Source organism: Bufo gargarizans, chromosome 8 (assembly GCF_014858855.1).
Source record: "Bufo gargarizans isolate SCDJY-AF-19 chromosome 8, ASM1485885v1, whole genome shotgun sequence".
In the NCBI taxonomy this organism is placed as follows: Eukaryota; Metazoa; Chordata; class Amphibia; order Anura; family Bufonidae; genus Bufo; species Bufo gargarizans.
The window spans coordinates 102,054,593-102,068,898 of NC_058087.1; the positions used below are offsets into that span (position 1 = coordinate 102,054,593).

The 14,306-nt window shown below is 42.8% G+C and overlaps 1 protein-coding gene across 1 annotated transcript in view; it reads right to left on the reverse strand.

Annotated features, from left to right (window-relative positions):
• Positions 1-4,701: 4,701 nt before the first annotated feature.
• Positions 4,702-14,306, reverse strand: part of MFSD6 (major facilitator superfamily domain containing 6) — a 286,969-nt gene continuing 277,364 nt past the window's right edge. The window contains exon 7 of the mRNA XM_044303296.1: positions 4,702-6,299. Within this exon, the coding sequence (XP_044159231.1) occupies positions 6,126-6,299 (174 nt within the window). The 3' untranslated portion in view covers positions 4,702-6,125. The remainder of the gene's footprint in view (positions 6,300-14,306) is intronic.

A 14,306-nucleotide genomic window follows, 5' to 3' on the forward strand; every position in this document is an offset into this window, starting at 1 on the left:
AGGATCTAAGGACGGTGATTGGTGGTGTATTATCACACCACCGATCACCGTCCTATTCCGGGTTATCGGGTCACCAGAGACCCGAATAACCCGGAAATGTAGAAAACCGCAGGTTTAATAAACAGGGATGGACAGATTAATAAACAGGGATGGACATTAACGTATTAACAGTGGGCCACTCCAGAAGGCGTATTTTCTTCTGTTTAAGCCATTCTGTTGTTGATTTACTTCTATGCTTTGGGTCGTTGTCCTGTTGCAACACCCATCTTCTGTTCAGCTTCAGCTGGTGGACAGATGGCCTTAAGTTCTCCTGCAAAATGGCTTGATAAACTTGGGAATTCATTTTTCCTTCGATAATAGCAACCCGTCCAGGCCCCGACACTTCAAAGCAGCCCCAAACCATGATGCCCCCACCACACTTCATAGTTGGAATGAGGTTTTGATGTTGGTGTGCTGTGCCTCTTTCTCCACACGTAGTGTTGTGTTTCTTCTAAACAACTCAACTTTGGTTTCATCTGTCCACAGAATGTTTTGCCAGTAATGCTGTGGAACATTCAGGTGCTCTTGTGCAAACTGGAAACGTGCAGCAATGTTTTTTTTTGGACAGCAGTGGCTTCCTCTGTGGTATCCTCCCGTGAAATCCATTCTTTCGTGTTTTACGTATCGTAGATTCGCTAACAGGGATGTTAGCATATGCCAGAGACTTTTGTACGTCTTTAGCTGACACTCTTCACCTCATTGAGCAGTCTGCACTGTGCTCTTGCAGTCATCTTTACAGGACGGCCACTCCTAGGGAGAGTAGCAGCAGTGCTGAACTTTCTCCATTTATAGACAATTTGTCTTACCGTGGACTGATGAACCGCAAGGCTTTTGGAGCTACTTTTATAACCCTTTCCAGCTTTATGCAAGTCAACAATTCTTAATCGTAGGTCTTCTGAGAGCTCTTTTGTGCGAGGCATCATTCACATCAGGCAATGCTTCTTGTGAAAAGCAAACCCAGAACTGGTGTGTGTTTTTTATAGGGCAGAGCAGCTGTAACCAACACCTCCTATCTCCTCTCATTGTTTGGACTCCATTTGGCTGACACCTCACTCCAATTAGCTCTTGGAGATGTCATTAGTCTAGGGGTTCACATACTTTTCCCACCTGCACTGTGAATGTTTACATGGTGTGTTCAATAAAAAACATGGTAACATTTAATTCTTTGTGTGTTATTAGTTTAAGCAGACTGTGATTGTCTATTGTTGTGACTTAGATGAAGATCAAATCACATTTTATGACCAATTTATGCAGAAATCCATTTCATTCCAAAGGGTTCACATACTTTTTCTTGCAACTATATAAGGCTCCTTTTACACGGGCAAGAATTCCATGCGGGTGCAATGCGTGAGGTGAACGCATTGCACCCACACTGAATACGGACAGATTCATTTCTATGGGGCTGGGCACATGAGCGGTGATTTTCACGTATCACTTGTGCGTTGCGTGAAAATCGCAGCATGTTCTATATTTAGCGTTTTTCAGGCAATGCAGGCCCCCCATAGAAATGAATGGGGATGCATGAAAATCGCAAGCAAGTGTAAAACTCTCAGTAACACAGACATGGAAAAGGATCTAGGAATCTTTATAAAAAAGCAAACCAAGCTGTAAAAACCAGTGTCAGGCAGCTTCTGCCAAGGCCAATAAGATAATGGATTGTGTCAAAAGGGGCATAGATGCCCGTGATGAGAACATAGTCCTACCACTTTACAAATCACTAGTCAGACCACACATGAAGTACTGTGTACAGTTCTGGGCTCCTGTTAACAAGTCAGACATAGAGCTGGAGAGGGTCCAGAGGAGGGCAACTAAAATAATAACTGTAATGGGGCAACTACAGTACCCTGAAAAATTAGGGTTATTCACTTTAGAAAAAAGACGACTGAGGGGAGATCTAATTATTATGTATAAATATATCAGGGTCAGTGCAGAGATCTATCCCATCATCTATTTATCCTAAGGACTGTGACGAGAGGATTGGATTATTCCGATTGGAGACGGGAAGGAATTTTTTACCTCACAGTTTGTTTTTTTGCCTTCTTTTGGATCTACTTGCAGGATAACAGGTCGAACTGGATGGAAAAATGTATTTTTTCAGCCTTATGTACCATGTTACTATGCAATGCGATTTTCATGCATGATTGCTAGGAGATATTAGTAAATTGATAAAAGTCAATTTACTGTTTTATTTTCCCTTATAACATAACCATATATAAAGGAAAATAATAGTATTGGTGAGCGCGGTGACGTCGGCGCAGGTCCTGCTGAATGAAGATAAGACCTCAAAGGTCCTTTTGCAGGTCGTGAAAGATGAAGACTATGCCGGCTGTGCGAACAAGAGGATAAGATGAGTACATTTTTTTTAACCCCTCAAGCAACATTTTTGTAAGCATTCTATATTAAGAATGCTATTATTTTCCTATATAACCATGTTATAAGGGAAAATAATAAAATATAGAGAACACCTAACCCCAACCCGAACTTCAGTGAAGTTACCACATTCAGTTTTTGTTTTTTTATCACACGCGTGCAAAATGCATTACAGTCGCGCGGGAAAAACTGAACCACGCAATGCCATCGCAGTCAAAACTAACTGAAATTCCACGCGCACTGGCGTGGGTTTCCCGCAATGTACACGCGACGCATCCGGAGCTATTCAAAAAAACAAGACACATTCTTACACACAACTCTCTATAGTAGCACCATACATATGTCAAACTCTGTAAAAGTTTGTAATACTTTGCTTCCTTTCCTGCTATCAAGCATCAAGTGTGGTTCAGATAAACATTAACTTTTTTCATATGTACTAGAGACGTTTGCTGTACCAGTCAGAGCTGAACCTGGACATATCCCCCGTCTTCACCCAGACAGGCCCTCTGATATGAGGATTGGGGCTTTTTCATTAGATCCGGTGACGTCACCAGTACTAATAGGCGGGCTTTAACGCTGCAAATGGCTAGGGCAGTGCTAAAGCCCACCCATTAGTGCCGGTGACATCATTGGGAACACTGCTCGGTGAAAGCCTCCGACTTGCAGTGTAAGCTTGTAAACAAAAAAGTCCTCCAATGCTCATCTCAGAGGGGCTGCCCGGGTGAAGAAGGGAATGAACCTGGACAACCCCTTTAAATAAATATGTCTAATCATTATCAATAAAGATTGGATGTGTTGAAGAGCCCATGATAGGGAGAGCCTGAAGCTCGACATACTGGGCGTGTAATTACATCACACAGGAAGTCCGACACCTGGGACCCCCACTGATCAGCTGCAAGTGCCGCTGCCTTCTCCCTGCTCATCAAACACAGCACCGTACATTGTATAGCGGATGTGCTTGGTATCACAGGCCAGCTCTATTCACTTCTATGGGGCTGAGCTGCTCTTGTTTTGACCGATGAATGTCACTGGCCTAGGGAAAGCTGTGGGAAGGCCGCAGTGCTACTGCAAGTGTCGCTTACTCAAACAGCTGATCGGCAGGGGTCCTGGGTGTCGTATCTCCACCAATAAATACTGTTGACCTATCCTGAGAATAGGTCAACAGTATTTAAATATATTAAGTATTTAAGAAAACCCCTTTAAAGGACTTCTGTCACCCCACTAAAGTTTTTTTTTTTTTTTGGGGGGGGGGGGGGGGCTAGTTAAATTCCTTATACTGCGATATATGAAAATATAATGGTGTTACTTACTTTCCTTCAGCAGTTTCTTATAAAAAGGAGCTTTTATAATATGTAAATTAGGTCTCTACCAGCAAGTAGGGAGTCTACTTGCTGGTAGCCGCCGCAAAAAACCACCCCCTCGTCGTGTTGATTAACAGGCCAGCCGCGATCTCCTCCTCCGGCCGGCCCTGTCAGCATTTCAAAAATCGTGCGCCTGTGTTCATTCGGCGCAGGCGCTCTGAGATGAGGAGGCTCGCCTCCTCAGCACTCCCTCAGTGCGACTGCGCAGATGATGTCTTCTCTTTCGGTGATGTCATCAGCGCAGGCGCACTGAGGGAGTTCTGAGGAGGCGAGCTTCCTCATCTCAGAGCGCCTGCGCCGAATGAACACAGGCGCACGATTTTTTAAATGCTGACCGGGCCGGCCGGGAGGAGGAGATCGCTGCTGGCCCTGTCAATCAACACGACGAGGGGGTGGTTTTTTGCGGTGGCTACCAGCAAGTAGACTCCCTACTTGCTGGTAGATACCTAATTTACATATTATAAAAGTTCGTTTTTATAAGAAACTGCTGAAGGAAAGTAAGTAACACCATTATAATTTTCATATATATCGCAGTATAAGGAATTTAACTAGTCCCCCCCCCCCCAAAAAAAAAATATGACTTTAGTGGGGTGACAGAAGCCCTTTAAATGTACAATACTTCATTCTGTGAACGTACTCTTATGGGAACATACAATCTTGTTCACATCTGCACAGGAAGCTCATTTTGGAGCCTGGATTGCTAACTCCATCATATAAAAAGAACAGACACCCCCTTACACATCAGTGGAGTGTATCAGGAGCTCATGGTTTTCCAACATACAGCAGATCTGGCAGAGCATAGTAGCTTCATTTATGAACAGAAATCACTATGGAAATGTGAAAATAGCCACAACAATTCTAAGTACTAAAAATAAATTATATTAATCTGCAAATTCAGTCAATTTATTGTACAAAAAAAATTGCTAATATCTCAATTATTTAGAAGCTTTAATAATATATTACACAAACCTTTTAGAAGTTTTAAATATGTTTGAGAAAAAAAATTACATAGAAGAACCATACAGAACAGTATTAAATATATTAGAGCTGGATAAAATCAGAAGTCATGCTGTCAAAATATTTCCAGAAATCCAAAATACACATTTAAAAGGGGTTTGTACCATAGAGACATTTATGACATATCAGGATATGCCCCAAATGTCAGATTGGTGCAGGTCCCACCTCTGGGGGCCTTCACTGGTCCCCAAAGTGAAGGGAGAGCAACAGTGCATGCTCAGCTATTTCCAGCAGTCCCACAGTAGGGCATGAAGATTGCTGCAGAACTTCCATAAATAGCTGAACACTCTTGCTTGGCTATTTTCAAAAGTCCCATATCCATAAATGGAGAGGACGCTGTGCATATACAGTGTGCTCTCCTTCACTTCATGGCATCCTCTGCACTCACTGCTACAGGATACTTAAGCAAGCACATTTGGCCTTTTTTAGAACTCTCACAGTTGCAAGTGGAGGGTGGGCACACATGTGCAGCTGCTCTCCTCCATTCACTTTGGGGGCCCCATTCTGGAGATAGGAGTGGATCCCAGAGGGGGGACCTGCACCTATCTGACATTTTTGGCATATCTCATTCTGGTGAGGTGGCACAACCCCTTTAATGCTTATAAAAATTTATAAAGAATAAAGCTTATAAAGAATTTTTCCTGAAAGAACACAAAAAAGCTAAGAAATAAAAGAAAACCTATACAGTATCTGTATACTGTACATCAATCTTTTGTGAAGCGCCTATTTAAAATATTAAAGCTACAAAGTAGGGAAAGACTTTGGTTTTTAAACTACTTGGGCAGAACGTAAGACATACAGTACATATATTTTACATTATCAATCATTGCACTGCATTTGACAAAGCAGACACGCTTCTATATTTCATGTTATTACACTGTGAACACTAATAAAGTGTTACTGAAGGCCCTCATACATGAAAGTCGGCTGAACCCAGCAATATCAATGAGACCAACCATTTAATGATGACTTTTTCTTGCATATAATGTTGGGGAAGGAAGAATTGAGCATGTTGTATTTCATCACCTGATCCTTTTGTTTTAAGGGGAGATAAGCCCTCGCCAGGGGTGTCTGGCAGCAGCTTAATTCCCCTTTCCCCAATGACAAGTTTGGCCAAGTCGACAGATACTGAAGGTGTAAGGGCACCTTCGGCACACACATAAAACTACAGTTGTAGGATTTCTTGCATCCAGTGTGGCTAAAAATTTATTTTTCACTGTCTCATTAATCTTCCTTCTGCTAAATGTTTCAATAAAACAACCTGTGTGACATCTTAAAAAATGTTTCGTTCCTTACTCCCAAATTTCAGTGTTTAACTAGTAGTTTTTCTAGCATATATTAATTCCCTATGTCTTCTGGCAGTGTCGGCGGACAGTCAGAAATTTCCTGTGATGGGGCAGAGTCATTTTCTTGCACAGGACAATTCTCTTCAAGATTAGCTTCCTCGATATTAGCATCTTCACTCCTTGCAGGTTGTGGAGATCTTGGAGCGGTGTTACTTTCATTACTTTTCTGTAAGAATAAAGAAAAGCAGAACTTAACCACATTTTTCTGTACATTAGCACAGTAATGTAAGCACATGCATTATGAGGACAAAGGTAACACTCCTGGAAAAGAGACATGGATAGATAAACTGTAAAGTGAAAATAAGGGAATGTGAAGTAGGCGAGTCCATACTATGTTACCTGCTCAGTATGGAGGAGAAAAGGATATAAAGATGCATTAAGATCTTAAAGGGATATTCCGGTTATAGAAAGGTATCCCCTATCCACAGGATATTAGAACGGTGGGGTGCTTCCTGAATGAAATGGACTGAGTGGCTGGTTGGAAAAGAGTGCTTCCACTCCATTCCTGTGGGAGCTCCGAAGATAGCCGAGTACAGCACTCGGCTTCCTCTAGGGCTCCCATGGAAATAACTGGAGCGGTGGTGTTCTTTCCTGACCAGCCGCTCAAGTCATGTCAGGGGAAGGGGGGGGGGATCCAGGGGGTACACATCCCCCTGTTCTCATGGACTGTTGGGGGTTCCAGCAGTAGGACCCTCACCAATCTGATAGCTATCCCCTATACTATGGCTAGTGGCTAACTTTCTATAACCAGAACACCCCTTAATACTGCACATGCATCGGATGTTTAAAGACCAAGCAATTTTTTTTATTGCTGCATTTCAAGAGCCATAGCTTTTAATTTTTCCATCAATATAGCCACTTGAGGGCTTTTTTTTTAAATTATTATTATTATGGAACAAGCTGTATTTTCAACTTCAGGTACCATTTTCAGGTACATATAATTGAATAGTTTGCTTTTTGCAGGATAATTTGCAGTTTTTATTGTTTGCATTTTGGAGTAAATATTAGGGTTAATACATACTTGGTCCCAGTCTTGTTTCTGACACCACATAGAAAGCTGAGCTTTTGAGATCTGTTCACATGGGACAGTCCAGCATAATGACTGTTGTTGCTGTGGTGCTATGGGTTGGTCGGGCCCAGTGCCAAGGGGTTTTAGCCTGACAGCAGGGGTGTTGCTAGGCTTCTGGGTCTTGTAGGTGCTGTGTTACAGTTGTAGTGGTTTCTATGTGGTGCTGTACCACATTAGAGTAAGGGTGCTTGCACATGGTGCAGTTCTGACATGCAGTTAGGATGCAGTTTTTTATTGTAGCAAGCTGAAATTACTTAAATCATTCCCACAATGCAAGCCACCAGGTTTTAAAGGGAACCTGTCATCAACCTTCTCACTGAGGGCAGCATAAAATAGTGACAGAAATGCTGATTTCAGCAGAGTGTGACTCATAAGCTAAAGGTAAGTGGTTGCAGAGAACCAGCATCACAAACATTGCAGCCCAGGCCTTGAGAAGAGTCATGGTTATTCAGAATCTCCTGCTCTCCTGCCCACCTGCTGATGATTGGCAGTTCTCTCCTAGAGAGAAAGGGAGACAACTAGGTAGAAGCCTGTCAGTCAAACAAAAAAAAACGGGCCACCTGGACTTGGTAACAATGAAAACGTACACAATGTGCTTCATGTACATGTTTATAAGTTATGACTAGCAGCAATAAATAAGTCCATGGGATGTGCGATCCATGTCTTTTTCATCTACAGTCTGGTATTCGAAGAGGACCTACCACCTCTCCTGACACATCCGTTTTAGCAACTACTTGCATTTCCCATGTAGTAAAAGTTCTGGAACATTTATTCTTATGGCTCTATGTTATGGCATTGCATTGTTATTTCTACCAGAAATTATGAATTAATTGCCAGCAGCTTGTAGTAAGGGTACAGATGGGTGTTACTAGTTGGGTGTGTGTCCCTGCAGAGTCTAACACCAGCAGCACTGGTTGAACAGAGTCAGACACACCTGCTGTTGGTAACACCCCAGCAGTCCCTTTACTGGAGACTGCGGCAATTTATTTGTAAACTTCTACCAGGAATAATACAGGAATGGCACAACAAGAATAGATGTTCCAGAATTAGTATTACATGGGGAATGCAGGTAGTTACTAAAACTGACATTTCAGGAGAGGTGACAGATCCTCTTTAATTTGATTTCATAGTTACAATGTAATGGCAATGCAAAAGATGAAATAAAAATTCAGTCATTTGTTTTTTTTACAGCTGTTTACCGTGTGATGATAATTACTTGTAAAATAAAGTTAATTAAATTGTAATGGTAGCAATTATGTTTTTGCTTTTAATGTAAACTATTGGGTGGGGGCTTTTTTTTTTTATTATCAAAATGTATTGCTGTCACTGTTTGGGTGCACTGACTAAAGCCAGTCTCCCGCTGTTACGGTCGGCATCAGAGTTCACAGCTCTTATGAGTTAAGCAGCCGCATTGCAGTTATCAATAGCAACCACAGTATCTAGGCAGTTAGGACTTATGCACACGGCTGTTTCGCATCCGAGCCGGGCTCGGATGCGGACCCATTCACTTCAATGGGGCCGCAAAAGATGCAGACAGCACTCCGTTTTGCGGACAATAGGCATTTCTACAATGAGCCGCCCGTTCCGTAAATTGTGGAAGGCACGCGGACGACTTCCGGTTTGTGGACAGCAAAAAAGGGAACGGTCGTGTGCATGAGGCCTTAGGGGGAGAGGACTCACTCTGCCACCATCAGCCATGCCTGCATGCCTATTAGACTGTGCAGCAGATACAGCCAGCTATAATGCATTGGTATTCAAGGTATACCAGTGCATTATAACAGCAATGCTCCCTAGTGAAAGTAACATAAAATAAAAAAGTTAAAGGTTAATAAAGTTTATTTATAAAAAGATAAAACCATTTCTGCATAAAAAGTGGTTTTATTTTGTAAAAGTGGTAATAAACACATGCACACATATGATGATATCTTTACTGCAACCTGTATAACATTATATATAACATAATAGTTCGGTCTTAAAGTGGTTTTCCACTTTAAAAATCAACTAACGAAGTTATTCAACGAAATCACGTGCAACTTCGATGAGCCGAAGTAAGTTATTCACGGAGACCATAAATTCTAATACTGAACGGAGACTAATCTCCATACAGTATTATTCTGAAGTTTTGAAAGAAGCGACTTCGGATTAAGCATGGTGACATTTTGGGTTTCACATAATTTTTTTAATCAACTATATTAACTCTTTCTGGGAAGTAGATGGGGAAAAACAGCAATACTACCATCTACTTTTTACATTATCATGTTATTTATGCTCCACTTTACTCTGGATCAATACAGCAATATCAAATACATACATCTGTACAACAAAACTTTTTTTCAAATGAAGAAAATGTTTATGCATCGCTACACCCATAAGTTTTTTTTTATTTTTCTTTCTTCAGAGCTGCTTGAGGACTTGATTTTTGTGGGACGACAGGTAGTGTTCATTGGTGTTATTTTGGGGTACATAAGACTTTTTGATCACTTTTTATTCTGGTTTTACAGCAAAGTAATCAGATATGCTATTATGCTAAAGTAGTAATATAGTTATCACCATAATTGTGCTGATCCATAAAACAACCTGTTAGTTATGCTGCACAGAGAACGTAGTTAATTTAAATGGCTGAAAATACTTGCAGGAAAAATGTAGTGCTACATCTGTTGCCCAATGCCCCAACACACATGGCACTGAAATTTTCTTTGAACTGCCCTCAACAGCCATTGTAAAAAAAAAATACTATGTGTAGCTCACTTAAGGGCTTAAAGGGATTTTCTCCTCTTAGAAAATGGGGCCATATAGATGCAGGGGAACCATGTGGAGGTGAACGGTGCTGAACTAGGCAGCACCTGTGTCCCCTGAGGTCAGGCAAGGAACTCCAGTGTTTGGAGTCCCCTGCCAGCGCTGCAATTGGCTGGAACAACGCTCCAGCCAATGGCAGCGCTACAGCAGCAGAGGGAACCAAAAGAATCCCTCTGCATCCAGCCATTCTAGCTGGAGATTGCATGCAGAGTGGACCTGTGCCACTCTGTTTTGTATCTGCTGGGACTTGTGGTTCACCACCACTGCTTTTACTGGTACCTGTAAAGAAAGAAAAACATCTGGAACATCTGCTGCAGTGATGTATTCATTTATTTTTTGCAGCAGAAGTTCCAGATCCCTAATCCACCCTCCCCCACCTTCCCAAGCCCAAACCCCCTACATTTTGCAAAAACACATCTGAAGTCTCCCAAAAGCATCTGGGAAAAGGTGTTCTGGTCTGATGAAACCAAGGTTGAACTTTTGGCCATAATTCCAAAAGATATGTTTGGCGCCAAAACAACACTGCACATCCCCAAAAGAACACCATACCCACAGTGAAGCATGGTGGTGGCAGCATCATGCTTTGGGGCTGTTTTTCTTCAGCTGGAACTGGGGCCTTAGAGGGAATTATGAACAGTTCCAAATACCAGTCAATATTGGCACAAAACCTTCAGGCTTCTGCTAGAAAGCGGAACATGAAGAGGAACATTATCTTTCAGCATGACAACGACCCAAAGCATACATCCAAATCAACAAAGAAATGGCTTCACCAGAAGAAGAGTAAAGTTTTGGAATGGCCCAGACCTGAATGGCCCAGACCTGAATCCGATCTGACATCCAATCTGACATCTTTGGAGTGTTTTTGCAAAGAAGAGTGGGCAAATCTTGCAAAGTCAAAATGTGCCATGCTGATAGACTCATGCCCAAAAAGATTGAGTGCTGTAATAAAATCAAAAGGTGCTTCAAAGTATTAGTGCAGCCATATTATATTTTTTCTTCCCTCTACCTAAAAGATTTCAGTTTGTTTTTCAATTGAATTGTACATTTTTTAGGTCACTTTAAAAGGTTGAAAAAGTTCTGAAATGATTTATCTTTGTCTCATTTTATTTTTACATCACAGAAACCTGACATTTTAACAGGGGTGTGTAGACTTTTTATATCCACTGTGTGTGTGTGTATATTATATACACACACATACATACACACACTGTTCTATACCTCTATATACATATATAGATGAAGTATACAGATATATATTTAATGATCTATATCTCTATATACATATATATCTCCACATACCAGTGCTCCAGACTACAAAAATAAACAGGAGCCATTGGCTCCAAAACCAAAAAATTTAGGAGCCAAATTAAATTTTTTGTTGCAAAATTGAAAATAAAAAATAAATAAAATTTATTCCGCATTTTATGGAACGTCCGGCCCATAACAGAACAGTCCTATACTATTTGTATGACGTTCACAGGAGATATTTTTTATATTTTAATAGTTTGGACTTTTCGGAAGTGGCTATGTAATATGTTTATTTATGGTTTATATATTTTATAAGTAAAATTGGGAAAGAGGGCGATTTATACTTAAATAATTTAGGTCTGTGTTTTTTTAAACTTTTTTATTTTATTTTTACACTTTTTATTTACTATTAGCCTCCATAGGGGCTACAACCCTTGTCCTATTCACCCTAATAGAGCTCTATTAGGGTGAATAGGACTTTACACTCTACCTGCTGCCCTGTTCTTTGTGCATACGACAGAGGGGAGCTTACCATGGCAGCCAGGGCTTCAGCAGCATCCTGGCTGCCATGGTAACTGATAGGAGCCCCAGGATTACATTGCTGGGACTCCGATGGGAACTTTCACTCAGGAGGAGGGGACCCTGTGGCCACTGCCACCAATGACTTTAATACATGGGGGTGGGGGCGCACTGCGCCGCCAATGATGTTAACTCGGCCATTAATTCAAATACAGGAGGCGGGTGCTGGCTGCAGAATCATATAGCTGACACCCGACCTCCTATGAGAGGTAGCTGCGATCCGCGGCAGTGAACCCCCTCAGGTGTGGCACCTGAGAGGTTAACCGCAGCAGATTGCAGCGCCCTGTCATAGAGGTTTGGATGCCGGCTATGTGATTCTGCAGCCAGCACACACCTCCTGTATTTGAATTAATGGGCGAGTTATCATTATTGGTGGCGCAGTGACCACAGCCCCTCCCCTTCTCTTCCCCTCTGTCCTTTCACTGGTGGCAGCGGCACAGGTGGGAGGGAGAGACTGCTTTCCTCTCTCCCGTGCTGCTGAGCGAATGCCTGCGCTGGGGCAAGGAATTATTGGCTACCGCCACAATATTCAGCTACAGCGTCGCAAATGGCGGCAGGGCTAAAAAGTCTAGTTGCCATCTGCAAATTTTAAGGCGCATTGGTGACCATTTTGGTCGCCATCTGGAGCGCTGCATACATATATTCATATGATATATATAGATCTCTATATACATATATCTATTTATATTTTCAATAAAGGGCAAGAATTGACATTTTTTTCATGGGGGGTGGCTTTGGTGTCTGATGGCCAGTGGATTAGGGCGATAATATTTTTACACTGCTGCCGGCACTGGTAAGGATCGCACATGCGCGATCCCTCACAGGAGTCGGCAGAGGGAGGGGGGCGGGCACACCAGTGGATGAGGGCAATGCTCTTTTCACAAGGCTGCAGGCACTAGAAAGGATCGCGCATGCGTGATTCTTCACAGGAGCCGGCTGGCAGCCAGACGCAAAGGGCCACTCCCTAAGGCAGGGATAAGCCTGTACACGAAACTTCAACACAGGGAGCTGGCTGGATGATGTTAGGGTCATGTGACCCACAGCGGTGCTTAAGAAACCTGATAATATAGATGATAACACTACCTTAGAAAAGTATTATGTGGTATGTTATAAGGCACATTGTAAGAAATATATGCAACTCTGATATAAGGTGAAAAATGGCAAGGTCCTTAACCACTACAGGACCGCCGTACGCAGGATTGCGTCCTGGCGGCGGCCCTGTTATTCCGGGTGGACGCGCCGGTGCGTCATCTCGCGAGATCTCGGGCAAAGTCGGCCCGCGCATCGCGGGCTGGCAAAAGTTAGGAGTATTTCGTCATCAGCCTGCCAGCCAATGATCGTGGCTGGCAGGCTGATGATTTTTAAAAAATCGAATCAGAAGCCAGTTAACACTTTATATTTATAAATATAAGGTGTTAAATGGCTTCTCTGCTCCTCTGCTGGTCCTTTTCGTCGGTTGGTCTCAGCAGAGGAGCAGGCATCACAGTGAGTAGCCACCAAACACTACACTTAGTCCCAGATCACCCCCCAGCACCCCAATTAACCCCTTGATCACCCCTGTCAATCACCTAGTGAAAGGGAAAAAAGTGATCAGTGTAAACTGTCACTTTTTTTTTCCCACTGGTATTGACTTGGTTAGGTAGTTAGCGATTGTTTAGCGCCCAGCCCACCGCAGTCACTGATTTGCTGATTAGCGTATCGCTAATCAGCATTTGTACTTTTATAGTATCTATAAGTGATCAGAGCTGATCACAGTCAGATCTATAATAGTATTCGTGTCACCTTAGCTCACCCTCCACCCAAAACGCAGTGTTTGCCCGATCAGGCCTAATCGGTCGCCCACACGTGCGTTTACCCACGCCAACCCCGCCGCAGTGACAAAAATTTATTTTTTGTTTTGTTTTATCACTGCGCAATCACTACATAAGCGCTGCGGCGATAAAGAAAAAAATCAGTTTTGATATTTTTTTTTATCAATCGCAGTGGCTTCCGGTACTTCGCTAGCCTCCCATTTGTAAGACAGGCTTGCTTTTTTTCTTGGGTAGTCTCAGGGAATACCCCCTAAATTGAGTTGACCAAATGGCAAACAAGGGGTATTCTTCTGAAGAGGCCTACAAGCTTCTGACCCAGTCGGATGAGGAATGGGAACCCTCATCTGACAAATCTAGCGGGTCTGAATATGAACCTGTAGAAAACAGTGGCAGTCTGACCCAAAGTTCGAACGAGGAGGTTGAGGTCCCTGATAGCACCGTGTTGCTAGACCACAGGTTGCGCAGGATCCGCTTCAAGGGAAGCAGAGTTGGGCTGGCGCTGTCGGATTACGTGGTGAGGCATACACCAGCAACGCAGCCCATCCTGGACCTAGTACCAGCACTGCCGTACAACATGGTCAAGTGGCAAGCACCAGAAGGGCAGTTGAAGGTGGCACGTGCAATAGTTACCCCGTCGCAGCCACTGCACAGACAGGCCCGTAGACCCCCT